General features: G+C 46.1%; 1 protein-coding gene across 1 annotated transcript in view; it reads left to right on the top strand.

Moving 5' to 3' along the window:
- Positions 1–21,556, top strand: part of babam2 (BRISC and BRCA1 A complex member 2) — a 76,174-nt gene extending 54,618 nt beyond the window's left edge. Inside the window, exons 7-12 of the mRNA XM_036542855.1 lie at positions 924–1,033; positions 12,312–12,411; positions 17,746–17,816; positions 18,119–18,201; positions 18,734–18,887; positions 20,039–21,556. Coding sequence (XP_036398748.1) covers positions 924–1,033; positions 12,312–12,411; positions 17,746–17,816; positions 18,119–18,201; positions 18,734–18,887; positions 20,039–20,102 — 582 coding nt within the window. The 3' untranslated portion in view covers positions 20,103–21,556. The remainder of the gene's footprint in view (positions 1–923; positions 1,034–12,311; positions 12,412–17,745; positions 17,817–18,118; positions 18,202–18,733; positions 18,888–20,038) is intronic.
- The last annotated feature ends 2,088 nt before the right edge of the window (positions 21,557–23,644 follow it).

The raw sequence follows: 23,644 nt of genomic DNA, 5'->3' as shown, positions 1-23,644 counted from the left end.
CAATTAGTGTATTAAATAACATTGATTCTATTAAGATTACTTTTTGAAATATTTCATTAAACAAAAATACTTTGAATAAGTTGGAGTGTGAAGTTTTTGTACTCTTACTATGGTTTTAAGTAATTGTCAAAAAAATCCCATATTTTTGGCCACTGTATTTCAGGGCAAAAAGTTTGAAACAAGGACAAGCCAACCAGCTAGTGCCTTCAGAATACAGCCTGTCATAGGTTGGTCAGCCATATGCTATGTTACTGTAGCCGCCATGGGTTTTGGTAAATAGTCTATCCAATTTTGTCTTTGAGTACGAGCAGGTTCATGAACACCGTAATACATATAATTTCTTTAAGAATGTCTGTTAAGAAACTTCAAAAATGAACAATAGTAGCTAATAAAAGCTGTCAGGGTATAGGGAGGGGATGTAAAGAATCGTGATGCTTTGTGATGGTGGCTGACTACACCCACTGAAAACATCCACCAGTCATGTGACTCCAGAGGCACGTGTCTGCCACTCTGCACTCAGGCTGCTCTGTGTCTTTGGTGAAGGACAGGGCCTCAGTGTCACGCATCTCTCTTTTCAGTGGTTTAGTCATTCAACCATGTCTCTGAAATGGTAAAAAAAAAAGTCATCACCTTCCCCCAAACTCTGACCTCCTTTTCAGTGGTTTGAAGGGAGCTGGACAAGCACCTTGCCCGCTGTATTCCTGAAAGTTCGCCACCTTCCTTCTGCCCCAGCTCCCTCTCTCTGTCTCTCTGTCTCAGTGTGATATCCATGTTTTTCTCTATTCCTTTCTTTCTCTCTCCTCCCTGTACCATATGCATATTTCTTCTCTGCTTATCTCTTCTCTCAGTGTGATATCCATATTTCTTCTCTCCCTCTCTCCTCTCTCAGTGTGATACCTGTGTTTCTCTTCTCTATCTGACAGGATACTGCCTTGGACCCAGGTGAGGATGTGGCCCTTTTGTCTGTCAGCTTTGAGGATGCAGAAGCCACTCAGGTCTTCCCCAAGCTCTACTTGTCTCCCAGCATTGAGCAGTAAGTGCTACTCCAGCATTTAGAATATAAAGGAGCCCCCATCCTGTCCTCTAGCACTGAAAGACAAGCAGGAGTAGCAGAATAGTTAATGAATGAAAAAGCACAAACCTTAAGCCTTATTTATTTGCTTGCTTGCTGGCATCTTATCCAGCTTATATATTTTTTTTCTTTTTTTAAACATATTTCCATTTATACAGCTGGATATTTTACCTAAGTAATTCAGATAAAGTACTGTACTCAAGGGTGCAGCTTCTGTGTCTCAACAGGGATTCAGATCTAGAACTGTGAGGTAACGGATCCATTCCCTACCCACCATGCTACATTTCCACCAGGTATAAGTAGAATGCAAATTTACCTTATTTCCTGCTACTTAATATTAACTATATTACAACAATTGGGTCACATAGGCACAAGAAACTGCACCTGTGGAAATATGATGCAAAGCAAGGTACACAGAAATGTGGAGGTTGGAGTGGGACCCTGACAGGATTTGCAAGGGACCTTGTGTAAAATGTTCCTCACAGAGTAGTACAAAAAGACCGTAGTCTTGCCATCATGAGGCCAGTCACTTTAACTTCCATATTTCACGCTGAATTTACCAGGTGGTTCATCTACTGTTGACACACACAGTCATCTGCTTAATTAATGACTTAGAAAGAGTCAGCTTCCTCTTCTGATATTTCCTTCCTTAAAAACTGCTAGAATTGAGAACTTGCTTCATGGTTCCTGTAGTGTGGGTCTGACTTTGGCATTAGTCATATTTACAAATAACTCGGTAAAGTTTTTTTTTTTTTAAAAAAGACCTGCTGTACCCTGCTTATTGTGTGGCAGAAAGAACAATGTGGGGGCCATAGTGACATACATTGAATTAAAGTCAATTTATCAAATGTCCCTTTAGAGAAATGTGTTTCTATGACCGTGGAGCCAAATTGACTCTATGCCTATGCCTATGGACTCTGAACTACATTGGCTGTAGCACTGGAGGAATGGAAGCACAATGGTGTGGATTAGCTTGGAAGAACACTTTGAGGTCCTTGGCCTATTTACTGCTTGCATATATTTGTGCGTGCGTGTATATTTATGCATGGAAGCCCGTGTGTGTGTGTGTGTGCGTGTGTATGTATGTGCGCGCGCATGCATGCTGCTGATGAAAAGTCTGGTTTGATGCTCATGCTATACGAGGAGGTGTCAGGTGTGTAGGCCTGGCGGGCTGTTTACCTGTCAGTGTCTGTGGCCTGTGGCCTGAGCCCCTGCAGCTCCCACAGCTCCAGTCTGGACTAATTCTGCGTGATGTTTATTTACGAGCACACGCCCCGTCGCACCAGGTTAAGAGGCTGCTGCCCAACATTCTCCCCCATCCACTCCCCCAGTCTTCCTTTCTGTCCCTGTGCACAGATGTAGTAAGATTCACACTGACAGGTCATTTGCTACCCCCTCCTCTACACACTGCCCCCTGCTCCAAAAACTAAAAATACCATCATGAGATGGCCAACAAGTACCATGAGGAGATGTGGTCCTCTGCAAGGCTGTGCTGTCTCTCAGATTCACTCTGGTGAGGAGGTTTAGACTCACTCACTGTAAACTCACACACAGGAGAAGTCTTTAAGTGTCCCTGCAGAAATTATTTCGGACAAATTCATAATGCAGCTAAGCACAGCAAATTAGGGCTTGATCTCTCTCATTGGACTGTATCACACTGTCTTTGGGAATTAGGTTGTTTCCTTGTCAGGCTCCCTCATTGAAAATTAGACATTGATTCAAAGTAAAATTCCACAAAGACATTTCTTTTGAACAAACAAACATCCACATGCAAACATTGGCTTTGAAATGGCTTCATAATTCAATTATATGTCTTTAATTTACATGTAAGGCTGCTTACCATTGGGTCTACTTTTAAGACTGCTTCTCCATACCACAAAATGCAGTTTCTCAACAAAAAAACCAATGGGGCTTTTTTTTTTGTTAAGCACATTGCAGTTCCTCTGTCTTCCTCCCAAGAGAACAGCAGGAAGCAATACACACACACAAACAAACAACTGGGTTCCATTCTTGTTCTGTTTTTACGTGAGGATGATTTCAGGTCAGGGAACAAACTCTTCCTCCAGGGAATGCTCTCTGTCTGTGGTCTTGTTCAGCACAAAGCTAAATTTTACCGTGCTTCAAAATCAGATTAATTAAAGATGGTACATGAAATGTTAAATAACTGGCATTTATATCCATTTCTACGTCTTCCCTTTTTCATAACCAAGGAAGTTTAGTAGAAGCGATATGGACAGATATCAGCATTATTCCATTCCAAGCACAATCTCAAGGTTACCTCTTGGGTAAAAGAGAAACTTCAGATGAGCTGTCAAGTTGCAGAGGCAGGCAGGGTCTGGTAATGCCAGCCTCTGGGTAGGAGTTTTTTTTTTGCCCTGTGCCAGCCTCAATCCACTCACCCGACTGAGAGGAGAAACATGCCCACTCGCTCTCCGGCCACTTCAGTTTCTATCTGTCACACGCAGGGGGCTGCACTCCATTCCCATGTTGCACTGGGGTTGTGTCTGTGCGGGGCTGACCTTGGCCAAGCAGAGCCAGGGCTGCTGTGGTGACGTTAGGAGGCTTTTCGATCTCAGGGAGAGAGGAGCGGAGACAGAGCAAGGCTACAGGCACAAGGAACAAGAGTGCAGTGTATGTGTGTGTGTGTGTGTGTGTGTGTGTGTGTGTGTGTGTGTGTGTGTGTGTGGATTTTGGTGTGTGGGGGCAGGGGATGTCGCTTCAAGCAACATCGCAACACCTAGGGCCCTCTGAGGACAATGAGCTGGCCAAAAAACAACACAGCAGAACAAGACCCAGAACCCCCCAATCCCTCCCCCATACAGCCATGTTCCTTTGGATTATTTCAATGTTGATCATGCAGTTTGTGTGTGTCTGCGCCTTTGTGCGTGTGTGTGTGTGTGTGTGCATGCGAGCACGCAGGGCCTTGGGGCAAGTTGTTTCTCTTTGTGTTTTTCTTTCACCACTACGGCCCAGCTAACTGTCCCCGCACTGGAAGCCAGCCGAAGACCACATGCAAAGAATTCCCCCGGATTTAGTTCACCAGCCCTCTGCTTGGTCCCTCTGGCTTCAGCGCAAAGAGGGAGTGAGTGGGACTTGAAAGAGAAAGTGCTGCACTGCAGATATGTGGGTTACTGTCTGTTTATGTGGAAACGCAACAGAGACCAAAGAAGGCTGGTTTCGACTCCTGCGCCATTGACTTTCCCTCTCCCTGAAGCTCTGGTCTGCAGGAGCTAGGAGTCACAGAAGAGCTTGTCTCTGGACAGAACTTAGTGCTTGCCTCCAGTTTTACCTCTTGACATTGAAACACTAATCTAACACTATGACAGTTTTAAACTGTTTTGACTTGCACAGATGTGCTTATTTGACACTGTAGTCGCGAAGAAGTGCTTTTTATAATTTTGTTTTATCGTAGCTGATCTGGATTATTCTCTGACTAAACTCCATTCAAATTCCTCCAAGTACGACTTGACCGCCGCGGAACTTTCATCAAATGGCAAGAATTCTTTTGGATCCTCCTGGTGCGACGCGGAGTTTGTTTTAGCACTACCCCGCCCCCGCCCCCGCAGTCCTTCTCCCTCACATCGTTTCCCGCTCGATTCTCCGCTCGCTCCGCCGCCCATCGACGTTGCAGGTGGCTCGCGGATCGCCCCACACTCGCGCACACACACACACACACACACACACACACACACACACACACACACACACACAAGCTTCACCGTTACATAAATCTGCGTAGGCACTGTTGTGCCCAGGAGCGGATTAAGATAAGATAAGAAAAAGAGGGAAAAAAAGAGAGGGTAGGGGCTGCGGAATCTGTGCGCCGCTCGTCCTGTGCAGTTCATTTTGCGGCTCGGCTTCCTTTCATGTTTTCCGCCTTCTGAAGGCTGCGGGAAGGCTCTCCCAGGGGACAGCGTGCCGGCGGGGACCGGCATGCGGTTCAGCTCTTGAGAAGCATTGCCGCTGGCAGCGCTCTTGACGCAGGGCCTCCCAGGTTTACCGGGAAGAGCAACGGGATTTCTCCGAGTCTGTGTTTTTGGGATCCGCAACATCGAGGTGAAACGCGGTGTGTAGACGCTCGCCCCGTCGTGCATATCGAGCACGGCTCTGGAATCCATCCAGGACTGTGGGTGACACTTTCGTATGCAAATCACATGACAGGAATACGAGGTGGCACAGACCCAGGTTCCTTATGTTGCGGTTAGTTGCATTTTGGTCACTTGCAATCTGCCCTCCCCCCAGTTTCCCTGGGTTGCGGTCAGTTACACTTCTCATGCCAGCATGGGGCTCATTGAAGGAGCCGCAGCAGGAAACCAGGTGCCACCCGGGGGATGTGAGATAGCAGTGAGTGTGGACTCGGTGTCATCCCCTCGCAAGTTGTTGAGTGGGCGTCTCTGAGGGAGCAGGAGGTCATTAGTCAGACAGCACCCTGGTCACACTCCCAGGATTGAACACAGTCTGGGCTCCCGGGGCGTCCAGACTGGGGTAGGAACCCTGAGGACAGAGACATCTCATTTTCAGATCGCCGTACCTCTGAAACTCGCACTTGACCTTCTCTCTGGGCTCTAATAAGACTTCGCAGATAGTGGCAGGTCTTCCCTAAACCTCTCAGCTCCACTCTGTTCTCACGCTGTCACTGAACACCCACCCCTGTTGTCATCCTCTACCTGAGTCACTGCAATTAGTCCCTGCCACTGTTGAACTGGGGGCTGTCACAGGGGGGTCGTATTGATGTGTCACATATAGGCTGAGCATGCTGGGGGGTTGGAGGTCCACAGATAGATCGTAAGATGAGTGTCCAGCGGAAGCATACATTTTTTACGAGCAGGCAACAGGGGCAGCAATGGGGTCCTCATGAATGTGTAGCACAGGGCCTGGTTCAGATCTTGACTGAGCTGTTGTGTGTCACTGCTGAATGACAGACGCACAGTGCTATGCCACTGTAGATGAAGCTGTGGAAACCAGACTATACTTCACTTTTAGCACTTTTAGCTTCAAATCAGAGGCAGGTTCAAAACATCCACAATGGCCTGCACCTATACTTTATGATTCATGCGACTCTTTCAGCCATAGAGATCATCTCTGTTTTGCCACAAGGTTTAAATGAGTAATGTGCACACCTAACTGCAGGTTTAAGCTTTTATGAGGACTTCATTTTCTTTCTGTCACTGATCTTTTGAGTCCAATAAATCTCTACAGCTCCGTGCAGACAAAAGGTGTAGCAAATACAAAGGGTGAACTCCTGCACTGTGGCATTAAACTTGTGAGGAACCACGTTCTGATCTATTGTTAAGTGGCGTTAAAACCAACTGCATTATGTGGCAATAAGAACTCATGGCATTTTAATGACACCTCAGGTCCTTGTTACAGGATTGCCCAGATTATGATAAAGGTTGAGCTGAGGATGGTTGGCCGTATATCCTTAAAGCAGACATGCTCTGGCTAATTAGATACTTCATTCTGTTGTGCTCTGGGTCTGTACTAGGCAGTTCAGCAGTGGGACTTACTTTTGTAAGTCGCTTTGGATAAAAGCGTCTGCTAAATAAATAAATGTAAATGTAAATGGGAAGAGTGTAATCGCAGTGCCCAGTGTTCTGCAACTTTGAGCCTTGTATTCAAAGTGAAAATAATGCCAGATCTCTGAGACCTCTAACCCTATGTGGTTTGCACAGCCATATAGGTTCAGTATTTATTTTAAACCATCTTGCCAATCACCAAATATGTCCCTCACTGACTGCATAAACATTCAAGGGAACAAAATGGCTCTGTGGAAGGGATTTGTTTGTTTCTCTTCCACTGCAACAGTGTCCACGACAGAAAGAATTCGATTATCCTTATCTGCTCTGTATTTTATGACCTGATGGCTTTAGGTTCTCAAGAATTTCACTGCAGGAAATCTTTGGCCCTGTAGTTCTGTTGCCAGGCAAGGCACAGCGTTTGCCAAAGAGCCTTGCGTCTGTGATTCATTGTCCGCGGTAGCGCAACAGCCTGTGCTTTATTATGCGCCCATTAAGGCTGATGCTGTAATCAGGCCCTTTTCTATAGAAAGGAGAGAAGTCTCGTGTGACGCAAGTGCCCATGTGGCGCTTGTTTGTAAACCTTTACTCCTTTACTGGAAAGATTTGTCTTGCAGCTGGAACAGAGGGGAATCCAGGAAGGTCTTTATTGTGCTGTTGCTGAATGCCTCTGGCAATTGAGTGCCAAACTGCAGAGTGGGGTCAACAGCCTGAATTTAACTCAGAGGTTGGGTCAATTTCTGAGTGTTGTTGGGAATTTACTCCTCACAATTCTGATGGATTTGAGGTTCTGAACAGATTTATGTTATTTGTATTTACTATTTATGAATTATTATATACTCTGCTCTTTGCTTTCTTTTGTCATATCATGGAAATAAATTTATGAAAGCATTTTTTTTCTTAGCTTGCACGAGACAACAGCTTTTGGTTTCATTTGCATCAGTTGCACTCTTTGGATGACTCTGTCTCATCTGTTCCTATTTGTTTGTCCATCGGAGAACTTATTGGCATCTTTGACTCATTTATTTTAAGTCCCCCTATCCACTTGTCATGAGAAGGGGCTTTTGAGAAACAGGTGACGTTCTGATGGAAACCCACTCTAGCCCTCTGTTCTCCCACAGTGCACAGCTCTCGCCCTACCCACCGCGAGTGTGACAGCACGATGATGCAAGGCGTGGAAACCACTGCCCACCTCCGACGCTGAGGCGAAGCGTGCAGGGCTGAAGCTGAGGGCGCTGCCCCTGTAGAGCCAAAGCGGAAAGCGAAACACTTGCCACTGCTGTGGAACAAGTGGGCAAGGATTGTCTATTTGAGTCTACTTTAAAAATTATAAAATATAATAAGTGGACTAGAAGGACCCCTGAAACATGAGTGAAGGGCTGTCTGGTATCAGGTCATGGGTTCTAGATCTGTCTGTCTAGATCTCTCTAGAACAGCTGTGATCAGCTGAGACCTTCAGATGAGCATCTCCACAGCTGGCGGAATGCGTTTCATTTGAATGTGCCTATGTTGGCTCTATGCAGTGAGGGATAGAAGCCCTTGGCAAGCCTAATGCCTTCCTTTCCCAGACACCCCCAAACAGATCAATGACAGTACGGTCCAGAGCAGTCCAGTGAGCTCTGGTATTCCTGACCTTTTGGGCAAGGTGAGCCTTTATCAAAACACTTTCGAGAACCAAATTAAAACATGGTCAGATGACTCCAGCCTGTTTTTGCCCACTGAAAAATCAGTGTAGAATTTGGCATTAATAGCCAGTCACCAAAATAGATAAGTCCTAGGACCACAGCAGGGGTATGCAGATGCATTGATAAGCCTAGTAGTTCTTGCAGTCTGGGGTAATTCCTGTTTTATGTGCTTTGATATAATGACTCATTTTGGCCTACAATCATAGGGGAGTTGAATAAGGACTTGTTACTTGAATGGGGAAACAAAACCTTCTGACACTTAAGCGCTGGGCTTGCCTGCCCAGGCTTTAGTGAAATGATTAATCCGCTCAGCGCTCTAATGTGCCTGTTCCACACACACACACACACACACACACACACACACCCATACCAGAGACACAGAAAGCACTGACTCAGCAGTGTGTCAGAACAAACCACGGGTGACAAATGAACTGAGGAGGGGACAGGAACATCACAGTCCCCCTGCATCAGCTACATTATAACACCTCCTTATTCTTATGCGCTGGACCGCAGAGCCACCGTGGAGCACTTGAGCAGACGCACTTCAGCACAAGATGGCATCCTGGAGGAAATGTGACCCCGGCTCCGGTGCCAACGGCCTCCCAGACAAAGAACGTGTGTCCTCAGGTTCTGAAATGTGCAAGCTAGGGCAACTATCAGCGGTCTGTGTCTGATATCAAAGGCACAAGGCTCGCTAATTCAGCCCCTCTCAGCTTCATCAGACCTCCGCGTACAGATGTCACCAACGTCCTCAGAGCGTTCCCCTCTCTGCTTTTGCGGTTACACACCCTCCACCATGTGTTTAACGACTGCGTTTGCTGTTGTGTTTCCGGTCTTCTCTGTTTAATTACGTTCACTGCTTTTAGTCACCATCACCACTGCAAAATTAGTAATCGGCCCACTTTCAAACAGAGTCTGTCCATCTGTCATCTTCTCAGGATCATCTCAGTGTTTTTTTTTATTATTTGTAATGAACTTTCTTGGGTGTTGGATATGTGGCGTGGTTAACTCTTCAGTGCATTACATATATACTGCAACCAGGGTAGTTGATACTCCTGGTTTTAGGTGTATGGCTTGGGAATTTCAGATTGAACACCTTGTTGAGGGGTCAAGTATCAGTGCTTTGCCTGGGTCTTTAACCCATGTTTGTCATGACTACAATAATAAATCTCTTTAACTAAGATTTCTGATGCCATATGGTCTTTTTTTCCAAGAAAACCTGAAAAAGCAGAACTTGAAGCAATAAAGGGCTAAATAGTAGACTGTAATGTGGTGCATCATAAAATATTAGTGTATTGTGTTTCAACATGATTCTGACTGTTTTCTGCTCTTGGAATGAGAAACTGTTAATGTTGTTAGAAGTTAAAGTGTAAGTATTGTAAGTGAGAAATGTGTCTTTTTTCTTGGACAGCACTGTGGTCACTGTCGTCATTATAAGCTTGTGGGGTTACTCATGTAGGAAAAGAGGCTTCTGCAGGTTGTTTTCTTTTTGGAGAGCTGCTGGTAAATGGACTTTCTGAGAATGTCAGCCATGTTGAATGAATGAGTTGATTCACATCTGCTGCTTAGAGTCTGGAGTCACCATGCTGACAGCCTTTCTCAGGTCCCTGCAGTTTCCAGCAGCTGTATTGCCCAATCAGAGGCCTTTACTGGAACTCTCACCCCCACGCTGCTCCTGAAGTTCAGCCCAGCTCAGCTCCTACATGACCCCATATGATGTCATCCTAACTCATCTTGCATTCTGGGATCTGGTTGTAATCTGTCTGGAAGGTCAGAGGAGTTCTCTTTTCTAATCTCCTCCACCTGCTCTTTGGTTTTTGTTGTTTTTTTACTCTGTTATCAAACCAGTTTCATTTCCTGTCGTCTGCATTCAATATCTGTTTTTTTTTTCCACAAACTCAAGTAATTTTTCTGTCACGTAGTTTGAGAACACAGGGCCTAAACAGAGTGGCTGACCAGAGTATGGCACTGGTGTCCTTTTAACAGCTTGAAGATCATTAAGACCACGTCATAGCTCTCCCCGTTGTGAGGGATCCAGACAGGGATTCCTGCAGACGTGCCAGTAGTTCTACAGGATTTGCGCCTGTTTGGACATTTCTATAGTGCCCTGCAGGATGTTTGGCCGTGGCTTGAGCAGTCTTGTCCAGAGAGGTTTGGGTTTGATTACTGGATGGGGTACTGCTGTTGTGCAAGCATTGTTCTTTACCTGAATGCTTCCTGCTCACGTCAGACTATAAAAATGGGTGACGGAATGAAATGGAGGCCAAATATTGAGAGTGTTGTGACTCATCTGGGAAAAGGATACGTGCCAACCAAGTTAATGATGATTAACAGAAAAACCGACCAATTTCTACGCACATCTCAAATCTCCCCTCGGCACACAGCAGCCGTGGACTGAGGCCTCTCCAAATTTCCCCCTGGGGCTGAGAATAATGACCGCAGTTAAAACTGCTTTACTCATCATCGCCAGCGGCGCGTGGTGATGCAGCAGCAAGAGCCGATCGCACAGAGGCCGGCGCGGCATGATACCGACGCGCAGCGAGGACGTCATCGGAACAGACGGCGTAAATGCGCGGCATGAATCACTCCGGCGGCAGACTGGCCGTGTTCAGAGCTGCGTTCTTCCACAACCGCTGAAGGATTAGAGGGTCTTTATAAAGGCCCGTGCAGCTCCGCCGTCATGGTGGGCCTGTCAAGCGGAGCGAGCTGGACTCGCTCTGCAGCTGGAGGGTACCAGCAGAGCTCTGACGGTCTGAATGTGGGCCGTTCTCTCTGCGCATGCGGCTACCTTTGGCCTTGTCTGGGCACCGGGCACAGTTATTCTGTAGTTTGAGTTGAGTAAGAGAAGTCAAATATTCATCGTATGTGAATACTGAGGATGAAGGAGAAACACAAAAGGAAAGAGACGATAATGTGGTGACTGGGCAGCATATCAGTTCCTAATGGTTCTAATCCAGGAACTGAACCGTGCCAGTATTTTTTAATATTCATTTAACTGTATAATTCACTAAGCTTAGCAGCCTTTGTGTGTGTGTGAGAGTGAGTACATGAGCCCACGCATGATGTGTGTGCATGTATGCTGTGTGCGCATTTTGTCTGTGTGTGTGTGTGTGTGTGTGTGTGTGTGTGTGTGTGTGTGTGTGTATGTTATCTGTGTGGGTGTGGGTGTGGGTGCAGGCAGGTGCGTGAACTGTAGTGAGATCAGTCTCCACACCCAGCACATGACACCCTCCTCCCTGCAGCCCCACCCATCCCTAGCGGGGATGAAGGGAGGGGGCTGGATGTTCCTGTTCCTGGAGTTCCTGGCAGCCAAGAAGGGAGTGTGGAGCCTGGTGTGTTTTCCCTCCCACTCCATCCGTCAAGGTGTGCTGCTGTTTGCACAGCAAGGCGGGTCTGGATATGGATATGGGACAAACTAAAGCAGCCGATGGCAGTAGATCGTGGCTGCGTGTGTGTGTGTGTGCACGTGTGTGTGTGTGTGTGTATGTGTGTGTGTGTGTGCGTGTGTGTGTGTGTGCATGTGTGTGTGCATGTGTGTGTGTGTGTGCGCGTGTGTGTGTGTGTGGGTGCGTATCGGTGTGTATGCACTGGAACAGACCAAAGGTTACACAGTGTTCTTCACCATTGTCTCTGCCCTGCCACACCTTTCGGTTTTATTCCTCCAGGGTGCTGCTCTCTGCCAGGTATTCAAACGCTCACACAGGCCATGCAAATGCCCTTCCTCAGCCCTGACGGTGTGTGTCTGAGCCTGTACACCACCCTTCCTGATTCCCTCCCTATCTGGCTTTGCCGACAGTACAACATGCAGACATGGATATTTGATTTAAACATTGTCATACTCTTGCAATGCAATGCCAGTTAGCACATTGTAGCTCAGTGATTGTTAATACATTGGTCTACCAGAACGGTTCTTTCTTTTCTTTGTTCTTTCTTTTACTGTACTTTACATTCTGGAGTTATTTTTTGTACTTTTGAGTGCAACAAAGCCCGATGTTCCCTTACTGTATACAGCATTCTCTCTCCCACCTTCTTTTTCAGTGCCCTGGGTGGGTCCTCAGCTTTGCATATCCCAGCATTTCCTAGTGGAGGCTGCCTGATCGACTATGTTCCTCAAGTGTGCCAATTGCTGACAAACAAGGTAAGGGCTTTATATGTGAGGTTCATCAAGGCCCTGAGGCAAAGTCACCTGATTTCACAGAGGTGTCACTGAGGTCACGCTAGTCTGTGCTTTTATATCTACTTCTTTACATGTAGCTGAAAATGCGTCATTATGCTACTTTCTGCTTTTGACAGAGTATATGTTTTATATGTTCTGTCATTTTCTTCCTACATTTTAACTGTTTAACTGCTGTAAAGTGCACCAATTCACCAATTTCATAAGGGGCTAAGTAAAGTCTAGCATTTAACAGAACCAGGTAGTGATAGCATTCAAAGCTGTGCCTGCGTGGTAGCTTTATGAGATACTGGAGAGTTTGTTTACTGCCCTGATAGGTAGAGAGAGAGACTGTGTGTGTGTGCGCGCTTGTGTGTGCGTGTGCAGCGGTGTGCAGAGCGCACTGAGGAGAGGTGACCTCAGTGCGCCGCATTCGGGTGCAGTGATGTGTCAGGTCGTGTCGGCAGGCTGGCCTGTCTCCACGGCCCGTCTGCTTCGTACGGGGTGCGGGGGACTGACAGGCATGCGGGAGCGGAGGTGCCCCACTCTGTCAGCTGCCCGAGGTGCGGCCCCACCTGTTACGCAGCACCACCTCGCCAGCCCCATGGACACTCTCAGCCGAGGACGGGAGAATAACGAGTCTCTCTGTGATCAGGGAGGCCAGTGCTGTGGTCTACAGAGTGGTGAGGGAGACTAGCATAACTAGGGATAATAGAGGGGTGAGCAGGAATAACATTAATGGAAGTCAGCACTAGGGTCTACACTGATGAGCCAAAACATTATGACCACCTCACCGACCCGCCGAGGTATGGACTCTACAAGACCCCTGAAGGTGTCCTGTGGTATCTGGCACCAAAACATTACCAGCAGATCCTTCAAGTCCTGTAAGTTGCGAGGTGGAGCCGCCGTGAATCTGACTTGTTGGTCCAGCACATCCCACAGATGCTCAATCGGATTGAGATCTGGAGAATTTGGAGGACAGGGCAAGACCTTGAACACTTCATCATGTTCCTCAAACCATTCCCAAACAATGTATACAGTGTGTCAGGGCACATTATCCTGCTGAAAGAGGCCACTGCCATCAGGGAATACCATTGCCATGAAGGGGTGTACCTGGTCTGCAATGAGGTTTAAATAGGTGACACGTGCCAAATTGACATCCACATGAATGGCCGGACCCAGGGTTTCCCAGCAGAACATTGCCCAGAGCATCACACTCCCTCCACCGCCTTGTTGTCTTCCCACAGTGCATCCTGGTGCCATCAGTTCCCCAGATAAATGGGGCACACGTACACGGCCATCCGCGTGACCTAAAAGAAAACGGGACTCATCGGACCACACGACCTTCTTCCACTGCTCCAAGGTCCAGTTCCGACACTTGCGTGCCCATTGTAGGCACTTTCGACGGTGGACAGGGGTCAGCATGGGCACTCTGACCGGTCTGCGGCTACGCAGCCCCATACACAGCAGGGTGCGATGCACTGTGTGTTGTGACACATTCCTCCCATAACCATCATTAAAATTTTCTGTGACTTGTGCCACAGTAGACCTCGCACATCGATGAGCCTTGGGTGCCCCACACCTTGTCGCCGGTTTGTGGTTTGTCCTTCTTCGGACCACTGTCGGTAGGTACTCACCACTGCTGACCGGGAGCACTCTACAAGCCTTGCCGTTTCAGAGATGCTCTGACCCAGTCGTCTAACCATAACAATTTGGCTCTTGTGAAAGTCGCTCAGGTCTTTACTCCTGCCCATTTCTCCTGCATCCAACACATTGACTACGAGAACTGATTGTTTGCTTACCACCTAATCTACCCAGACCTTAACATGTGCCCTTGTTTGGAGATGATCAACATTATTTGGTTTACCTGTGAGTGGTCATAATGTTTTGGCTCATCAGTGTGTATTGTGATGAAAGATGTTCAAGGTTAGAGAGGACAGGCTCAGTCCACAGATCGCTGATCTTAAACAGATATTTTAGGGGCTGTGTTTATGTTTAGGGTATGCTCCCTAACATATGAAGTTAGCTACTTCACATGGTTCAGTGTTTTTCTAGATACAATCTTAAGTTCAAATGCTCGAGTTCTAATAGAAATGACAGCTGCGTAGAATATAACTCATCTTACTTTTGATAATGTTATCAGTCTGGAACTTTTTTTTGGAGAGATTTATGACCAGTCATTAAAGTTTTGACACTTGGCGCAGAAGCAACCAGTGCAAGGGAAATTGTGATGAGAGGCCTGGCTGTGCTCGAGGGCTTTCCTCATTCCCACTAAACCACTTCCGGCCTGTTGCATCATGCAAACGGGCGCCGTGACAACGAAGCACAGGAAGTGGAGCAGGGAGTGTCCCTCTGTGTGTAAGCACACACAAAACGGCGCATATTTGAGCGATGAGCTTCCTGCGGTGTCATCGCTCCCACAGCCGCCAGGAATTCGCTGCATCCAGCCTGCAGCCAATGTGACGGTGCATGGAGTGGGGGGGGGGGGGGGGGGGGGGGAGTGCTGTGGAGGTGTAAAGTTCACTGGTCCACGGTTCCCACATCACCGCCGCGGTGACTAAACAGTCATGGCCTCCCAGCCATGCCAGCTCGTCACAGCGTGAGGCAATTTCCCTGAAGCACTGCCCATTAAAAAGGGCTGAGTCACTAAATGCAGTCTCGGTGGAGGTCTTAGCCATCACAAAAGACTCTCTGGTGTTGAACCAGTGACACGCCTCACTTTGTCTAGTTACACTCTTCACTGTGTGCTGTGAACAAACTGTGCTGTCCAACGTGAGAAAACAGTTCTTATTTCCTGAACGTGGAAGGGAGGGAAAGAGGGAAAGTGTTCTGGATGAGCCAAACAGTTGACATGACCATGATTGTGAGAAAAGTGACCACAGCTCTTTGCAGCCTTTTCACGTGGCAGATCTTCAGTTCGCAATCATGGAATGTCAGGACGTCAGCAGGCCTGTACTTTGACTGGGGGAGCCCAGCTCTCTCTCCGCTCATATCAGATAAGCAAAAAAAAATTCTCATCTACAGCTGGCGACTGCTGATTCATTTAAAGTGACTAACATCCAGTGGGAATGAATGGCCTTCGCCGGAATGCTGTGTGTGAGTACAGGATGAGCGGGGATGTGAAAGGAGAGTAAACAGCGTTGTCAAAGTGCCCTTATCGAGACAGAGGTGGAGGGGGGGGGCTTCCAAAGTCCAAACGCCTTCCTGTCAGGTGCTACCTTGTTTACACTGCAGAGGCCCAAAACTTTGTCAGGCCTGGCATGTGTGTGCATGCCCTCTAATTACAACGTACAGGATTCCTGGCGCCACGGCAGTCGCACAAAGTGTTTTACAGTGTTTGGCATCGTGCATGTAGAAGAGCTCCCGTGGGCTGCCTGTCCTACCCCCTCTGCCAGAGGCTCATTTACAGCCTCCCCTCAGCCTCAGCTCAGGTTCATTTGTAGCCTGTGGTGTTTGTACGCATGGCACCACTGGCATAATATCCCTTACCTTGCACTGCGGAGCAGCCTAAGAGGATCACAGGATATCTGCACAGGAGGGATTTGGCGTTGTGGTTTAAATTTTAAAGTTGCAGCCAACGTAATGTGCTGGCTGCAGGCTGTCACTCTCCGAAAAGGCGGGCCGTTCCTTCAAGGTGAACCTGTCTGCCAGAGCTGCTGATCAAGAGTGCCAGGCAATCCTGTGTTAGAGATCACAAGTATGTCACAAGAACAGTGAGAACAATGCTGTAAGTCAGTATCTGACAATTGGATTCTGCTCCTCAAAGGAAACTCTACAGGGGTGCTGTTTGGCAGTAATAAATCAGTATTGCACAGTGATAAATATGTGTACATGTACCGTGAGCCTGCTTGTCCTCAGTTGTCCTCATTCACAAATGCACATGCACACCTTGATGCTTGTGTTTTCAAAGGCTGTTTCTTTATAACAGGTAAAAATAGACTAACTGAAACAAATGCTTTTCTGTGTTAATGGGAATAACAGCCTGTCCTCCAGCTGCGTGCCTATTTGACTATGTGGTGCTGTAATTCTAGAAAGCCAGGCAGCCTTCCCAACATCTTATTCCAGTCAGGTACCATATTAACGACAGTGGTACACAAACCAAACCAAAACAGAATGATTTTGTATCTGTGAGCTCTAAACTAAGACTAAAGGCTATTGCATTGTACCTTCTAATGCAAAACACAACAATCTGAATACCAGGTACGTTTTCATTTCATTCAATTTTTATTACTCTTCTGACACATCATTTAGGTCCATGTTTTTCCCTTGGTCGCATCTATCTGGGAAGCGTATTATTTCCCAGCCCCTGAGGAAGGGAGTATTGTTCTGCGTAATGCGTGTGATCACGCAGATGACCGCTGACCCCAGCGCTAATGCTGGCTCACTCCGAGCGAACACGCTGTCACGGCAGACATATGCAGCAAGCATGCACCATACATCCGTTAAGGCGAGTGACCTCAGCGCCGCGGAGAGCGGTTTCTGTCTGAAAAATTGCGCACGTTTACAGACGCTTGTAAGCTGGACTCAGAGGCAGCGGAGAATAAAACATGAAGTGCAGTATGTTGCTCCAGTGTCCCAGCCCTGGTCCAGGGACATGCGCTTTGTCCGGGTTTTATTTCTAACTCGGCTCTTACTTACGGATGAATGAGCTGCCAGTTGAACACTGATCTGGGTTTTCAAACACTTGACATGTATGTCCTGTTAGTCATTTGCATGGCAAACAGTGTGTGTGGTTAGCCTGTTTAATTTTCAGTTGTAGGATCTAGGACAGTTTGTTGAATAACTAAGCAAGCTGAATGGAGACAGCTTCTCCTACTTAAGGACCACACAATAAAATGTTGAATGGACTTGTTTTATTTTTTTCTGCTGGCGCAATCACAACTCCCCAACACGTCTCTCTTCAAAGACTTAAACCAGGTTTCAGGAGAGGTCAAACCCAACTCAGTATTCAGTCAACAGCCTTAATCAAGTTTGGAAAAAGCTTCCACATTGTGTTCCCACAGCTAGTGTAGAGAAACGCTGCACAAATCAGACCTGACTAGTCTAGCTTGTGAAACAAAAGCAGAATGTAATTATACCACAGTTTAATATTAAACATATTTGCATGTCCAGAGGCTTATAAATACAGTAGCTTTGTGATAGAATAGTCTCTGTTTGACTGATGCGGGGGATTGGACCTTACCTGGAGAGCATTATAGGTCATTAAGGCTGGATCTGCCCTCAGCACCCATTCTAAATTCTGACAGCCTCTCCTCTCTCTCTGTCTCCTCTCACTCAAGTACTCATTCTCTTTTTCATTTTTTTTTCTTTTGTTCACAGGTACAATATGTCATCCAGGGCTACCACAAGAGAAGAGAGTACATCGCTGCTTTTCTCAGCCATTTTGGAATGTGAGTCTACTGTGTGTGTGTATATTGTGTGTGTGTATTGCGTATCTGTGTGTGTGTGTTTGTGTCTGTGTGTGCGCGCGCAGTCATTGTTAGTGACACAATTTTTGTGTGCGTGCATGTGCGTCTGTGTGTTTGTGCGAGGGCCTCTGTGTGCGTGGGTACATGTGAGTGCACGTGGTCGAATGTGAGTGTGTGTGGGCGTATTTATATGCGTGCAGGTCAGACGAATACGTATTTTTTGTAAGTACATGCCTGCTTGCAAGATGAGATGTGACCCTCTTTTGTCTCTGTATGTGTTTCAGGGGTGTAGTGGAGTACGATGCCGAGGGATTCACCAAACTCACCCTGCTTCTCATGTGGAAAGACTTCTGCTTCCTGGTGCACGGTGAGTGGACTCCCACGCGTGCACAGACACACGCACACAAACACACGCACAAGCATACATACACACAGACACACTGCACACATCAACATTCTGCAGTTCTGCTTCTCTTCTGTACAAACACCAACCAAGGCCACACCCCCTCCAGTCACCCTCTCTTGCCCTGGTTTCACCTCACTTCCTCAGAACCTGGGAGATGTAGGAAGCAGAACCCCTGCTCAATGCACTATAAAGCAGTGTGTTTACTCCTTACACACAGCTTGAAAGCCGGGCAAGGTTACGCAAGTCGATAAAATTCATCATGCCCAGGGCAACATTGCTTCAGAGAGAGCAGAGTCAGTGTAATCAAGGTGTGTGTGAAACATTGGAGCTGTGTTTTCAGTTCCATATCCTGAACCTGTCCCGGATCAGCAGCTGGATTAAGGTCAAGGCGGCCGGGGTCCCTGTTGACTGTCCCTGAGAGTGTTAGCTCATGCCTGTTGTAGACAGGGAGGGTTGAAGTGAGGCTAACCATGACCCCTCCCTCACACCACAGTGGACCTGCCTCTCTACTTCCCCCGCGATCAGCCCACGCTCACCTTCCAGTCGGTGTACCACTTCACCAGCAGCGGGCAGCTCTACTCCCAGGTGCAGAAGTCCTACCCCTACAGCCCCCGCTGGGATGGCAATGAGATGGCCAAGAGAGCGAAGTAAGAGCCCGACCCCTACGCCTATCCCCATTTATACCCTCCCGAATCTGAGCAACGTCAAGGAACACCCCCCACTGCGTATCGACCCCCTCTTCTGGCATGGTGTATTCCATGCAATTCCTCAGTGCCTGAAAAAAACCTGACAACTTTATGCTAGTGACAAATAAAAACCTCTACGTTGCGAGATCAACCTTGTAAGGTCCTAAGACTTGGTGTGGGTTTGATCCATATGCCTTATCAGGCTATATTAAAGTGTTAATTGGCTTTTTCCAAAAAACCTGTGTCAGTGCCAAGTTTAATTAAGATGTATGTGTTTGGTGGTAATTGAAAGCCTCACAACTTGTAATTTTTGAGAGAATATCTCTGTATGCTCTTTAGGTCTGCTTTGAGAGTAAGTTTCAGGGCTGACAGATGGCTTAGCTGCTTGAGAATAAAAACACTTTGTGTTGCATCTGTAGCTAACCTTTTCCGTTGTGCTAAAAGTAAGTAAAGTGCAAGTTGTAATCAGATTTGTTCCTTGAGCAGCACTGCTGGAGTGAAGAGATGCAGTTGTTTAGATTTATAGGTAGACCTCCAGAACAGAATGTATGTATCTTATCTCTCTAATTAATTGCGTTCCAAATAGGCAAGCATTTGAAATGCTCTGAATTCCTTTCGTGCAGTGCCCTGCTAAACACCCATATTAAAACATTCTGTTCTGAAGACTTTGGAAAAAACCTTCCCCCACTTTGTCTTAAAATGTGCACAAAGAAACGTTGAATGTTTGAGCATTGTTTTTTGTTCTCTTTGAAAGTAACTGAAGTGTTGCTGCCCAATGATATTTGAATCAGTATTGTGGTCTGCCCTTCATTTTTTCATCTCTGCCCCCCCCCTCCCTCCCTCCCTCTCTCTCTCTCTCTCTCTCTCTCTCTCTCTCTCTCTCTCTCTCTCTCTCTCTCTCTCTCTCTCATTTAGTGTTTTGACTGTGGCTAAGGACGGCAGTGGTTTTTTTTCCGTGTTCTGAAAAGATGTTCTGTTCTTTTATGTTTTGCGTACAGTGTTCTGGTCATAATTCCATTATGATGGTTTGCAAATATGCCTGCTCTTTATCTGTAGCTCAAATAAAATGCCGCTACAAGTCATTATCTTTCTCTCGCCATCTTTCTTTCTAGAGCCTACTTCAGGAGCTTCATTCCCCAGTTCCAGGAAGGAGCCTTTGCCAACGGAAAACTCTAGAAAACAAATGACAGGCAGGACAACTAGACTGCTTGTGAAACAGCGTCAGTTAGTGTGCACTGAAGGTGTCTGGGTCATGGGAGACTGGATGTAAGCCTTTGTTTATGTGTGTGTGTGCATGCGCGTGTGTGTGTGTGTGTGTGTGTGTGTGTGTGTGTGTGCGCGTGTGTGTGTGTGCGTGTGCGTGTTTGTGAGTAAGTGAGTGCATCCATGCATGGTATTCTGTAAACTTAGGGACAAATGATATAAATGGTTTAATTATCACATCTATGTTGTACATGCTTCTGTGCTGAAGAAATGTTATTTTCACTTTGGTTTCATTGATTTAAGTGATGTTGCTGTGTTACACGCCAGACAGAGAAGTCTGGATGTAGATATATCATACCTGAGAAAACTGAAGTGCTACCAGTAGAAGCAGTATCTGGGAGACAGATTTGGAGCCAGGAGACAGGGAGTGGAGCCATCGCTTCTGATTTGCCATTGTATAACTGGATAGGGTATCTAAAGTAACGGGAAGGTAAAATTACAAGTGGTGAGACTGCAGTTTGATCTGTACAATCCTTAAAACAATCAGTTGTCAAGTTTACCTCAGAGAAATCCTGGGGAAAAATATATTTACTGTTTTCTGTTGCATAGATGGCTTTGTTAGAAAACTTGAAATGACTGCCATGTTTTAGTTATACTTTTTTAGTTCTGTGTCATGATTCTCTACAGGCTCCAGGAGAGACCTCTGTATTGTATGATGGAAGAGACTCGTGTGATTAAAGTTACGAATGTAACCCAGTGTCCTACATCTAAATTTGACACGCTTCCAGCAAACCTAAACATTGCATAGTAGCAAGTGAACTGGTTGAACGGGCTGTCTTCCTGGTAAAAACTGAAATGATACTGCCAAGTTATTGAATTGAAAAACAGAGGAAAAAAAACCCTGGCAGATCTCAGTCATTGATCTAGATAACATCTTCAATGACTGAAATAAAGGTAAAAGACTAAAGTATTTGTATTCTGCAGCCACATCATTCACAGAAAATGCCGTCAGTCTTATTTTGCAGAGGGAGATTGAAAGCCTTGGCTTAATGCATCACCTAACATGCTGTAACTCTCTCCATCACGCTTCCATCTGCAAAGGATTCTCTGCCGTCCTTTTGTCCAGGGTGGAAGTAATTACACTTTTGTTTGGCAAATGAAAGGAATCCTTTTTTACTGTATTCTCTCATTCAGTGGAGGACAGTTGTTGAATGAGGGTATGGGCTTTGAAGGTCAGATTAGAACACCGGGTGCCTGTGTTGGGTGGAAGTGTCCGTACACTCACAAGGTCACCCATCAATGGTGCGCTGCTGTCCGCGGGCTTCACCCATGGACCCCCTCAGTTTGGAGGTTTGAAGTTTGTCCGTATGTTGGCCACAGACCCCCCGCCCCCAAAAGGGTTTTCATTAATTTCAGTGTATGTGAAACACGCACAAAACATGGAAAAATGTATATACATATATGTGTGCATGCACAGCATGTGTTTTAATTTTTTAATATACAGTAATTCCCCCTTATCCGCGGGGGATATGTTCCAAGACCCCCAGCGGATGCCTGAAACTGTGGAGAGTACCGAACCCTATATATAATATGTTTTTTCCTACACATAAGTGACTAACGGGCGGGTAGTGTATACAGCACGGATACGCTGGACAAAGGGATGATTCACCTCCCGGGTCGGGACGGCGCGAGATTTCATTACACTACTCAGAACGGCGCGCAATTTAAAACTTATGAATTGTTTATTTCTGGAATTTTCCGTTTAATATTTTCAGACCGCGTTTGACCACGGGTAACTGAAACCGCAGAAAGCAAAACCGGAAAGTGACAAGGGGGCCCCATTGTAGCTAAGAACAAGCTCATTACTGTTAGATTGAATGTGGCCCTTGGATTTTTCATTAAAAGTCAATTATTATTCCCATCGCTTTCATAAAAGATGAGAGATTGTGCGATTGTGATTTCTTTGCCTAGTTCTATGGCACTTTACCAACGTTTTCTGGGAATTGGGAATACCGTAAACTCATTCTTCTAATGGCTGTTCACATACAGAGTGACAGTCTTTTACAAATGATCACACACCGAATATTGTATTTGCAAAAATATGGTTCAAATGAAGAAGTTATTTTCACACTACAATCAAACAGTCATTACGTGAACCTTCATCACAATGGGCTTTGGATTTGAACAAAGTGACTCATTAAATGTGGCACTTGGGAAGGAATGCGAGTGTAGCAGCTTTGTTATTTGTGTGCTTTGGGTATCATTACCGTGGTCTAAGCACCGTTTGTTTTAGATGTATTTCAGATGAGTAAACAGTTTTAGAGCTGCCCTGACTCTAGTGAACTCGCAGATCCTCCTCGTTCCTGTTCCAAAAACGAGTAATGTGAAACTAGCGGGAAAATGAGCATGAAGACGTGTCACATGCCTTTCTGTACATACCGCAGTCATACGTCTGTGTTTAAAATGACTGCGCGCGCACGCAGGCCTGCTTGCGTTTATGGGTCTGTGCGCGTGTGTGGGTGTTTTCGAGGGCTGCGCAGTTTTTAAATCATTTATGCATCGTGATCGGCAAAAATGATGCATTGATGCATTGATTCACTTGTGACGCAAATCGGAGCAGTCCTACATGTGCATGGTAACACTTAATTTAACATGTCTACTCTGACACGCAGTATGCAATTGACTGGACTGCTAACAAATGACTAGTTGGTAATAGTACATTAATGTTAGACATTAGAAAGAACTCATCCCAGAATTGATAAATTTCATAAAGATTAAGTAATTTGGACTACACTAAATTTACATCCTAGCTTCCTAATTTTATACAGCCAACTGAGTTAGGACAGGTACATACAGTATGTATAGCTTGCCAGCTTGGTATATAGGATACTAGCCTGTTCTAACCAAAGCTTTTAGTAGTTTCGTAATATTAATTTAGTTTGGCTTTGCTACTCCAGAGGATTGGAGTGTAGCTGTTAAATGAGCATATCTGCTTGTTCAGACTCAAGCAGGTCTTCTTGCTGTCTTGTTCTGGTTGTGTGTTAAAAAGGTTAAAGGCTATGTTTCTCCAACAGTCAAGTACATTAGTGGGGCTTAATTCTTGAGCCCTTGTTTTTTTGTGAAGGAGAAGGTAAAGGGTGTGTTTGTGTCCATGTGTCTGTGTGTGTGAGTGTAAAGATGAAGAGAGAGAGTGTGCATTTGCAAGTGTCATTGGACATGACTAGGTGTTCGTGTGCAGGGAGAAGGAAAGTGTGTGAGAGAGAGGGAGAGAATTAATGCATCCCGTTCTCTGTGTGTATGTGTGTGTGTGCATAAGAGAGAGACAGAATGTGTGCTCCTGCTTGTTTTCATCATTAAATATGAGGGTCATTGTCAGGGGTCTTTCTTGGCCTACGGGCAAGCCCTCTGCTATATTTATTGTTGGTAATACAGGAACTGTCATGTTTAATTGGGAACTATAGGGTGAATGTATCTGGGGCATTTAATAGCATCAAGTCTTTTAATAAAATAATTAA

The sequence above is a fragment of the Megalops cyprinoides genome, chromosome 12, assembly GCF_013368585.1.
Source record: "Megalops cyprinoides isolate fMegCyp1 chromosome 12, fMegCyp1.pri, whole genome shotgun sequence".
NCBI lineage: Eukaryota > Metazoa > Chordata > Actinopteri > Elopiformes > Megalopidae > Megalops > Megalops cyprinoides.
This window is presented reverse-complemented; position numbering and strand designations above follow the sequence as displayed.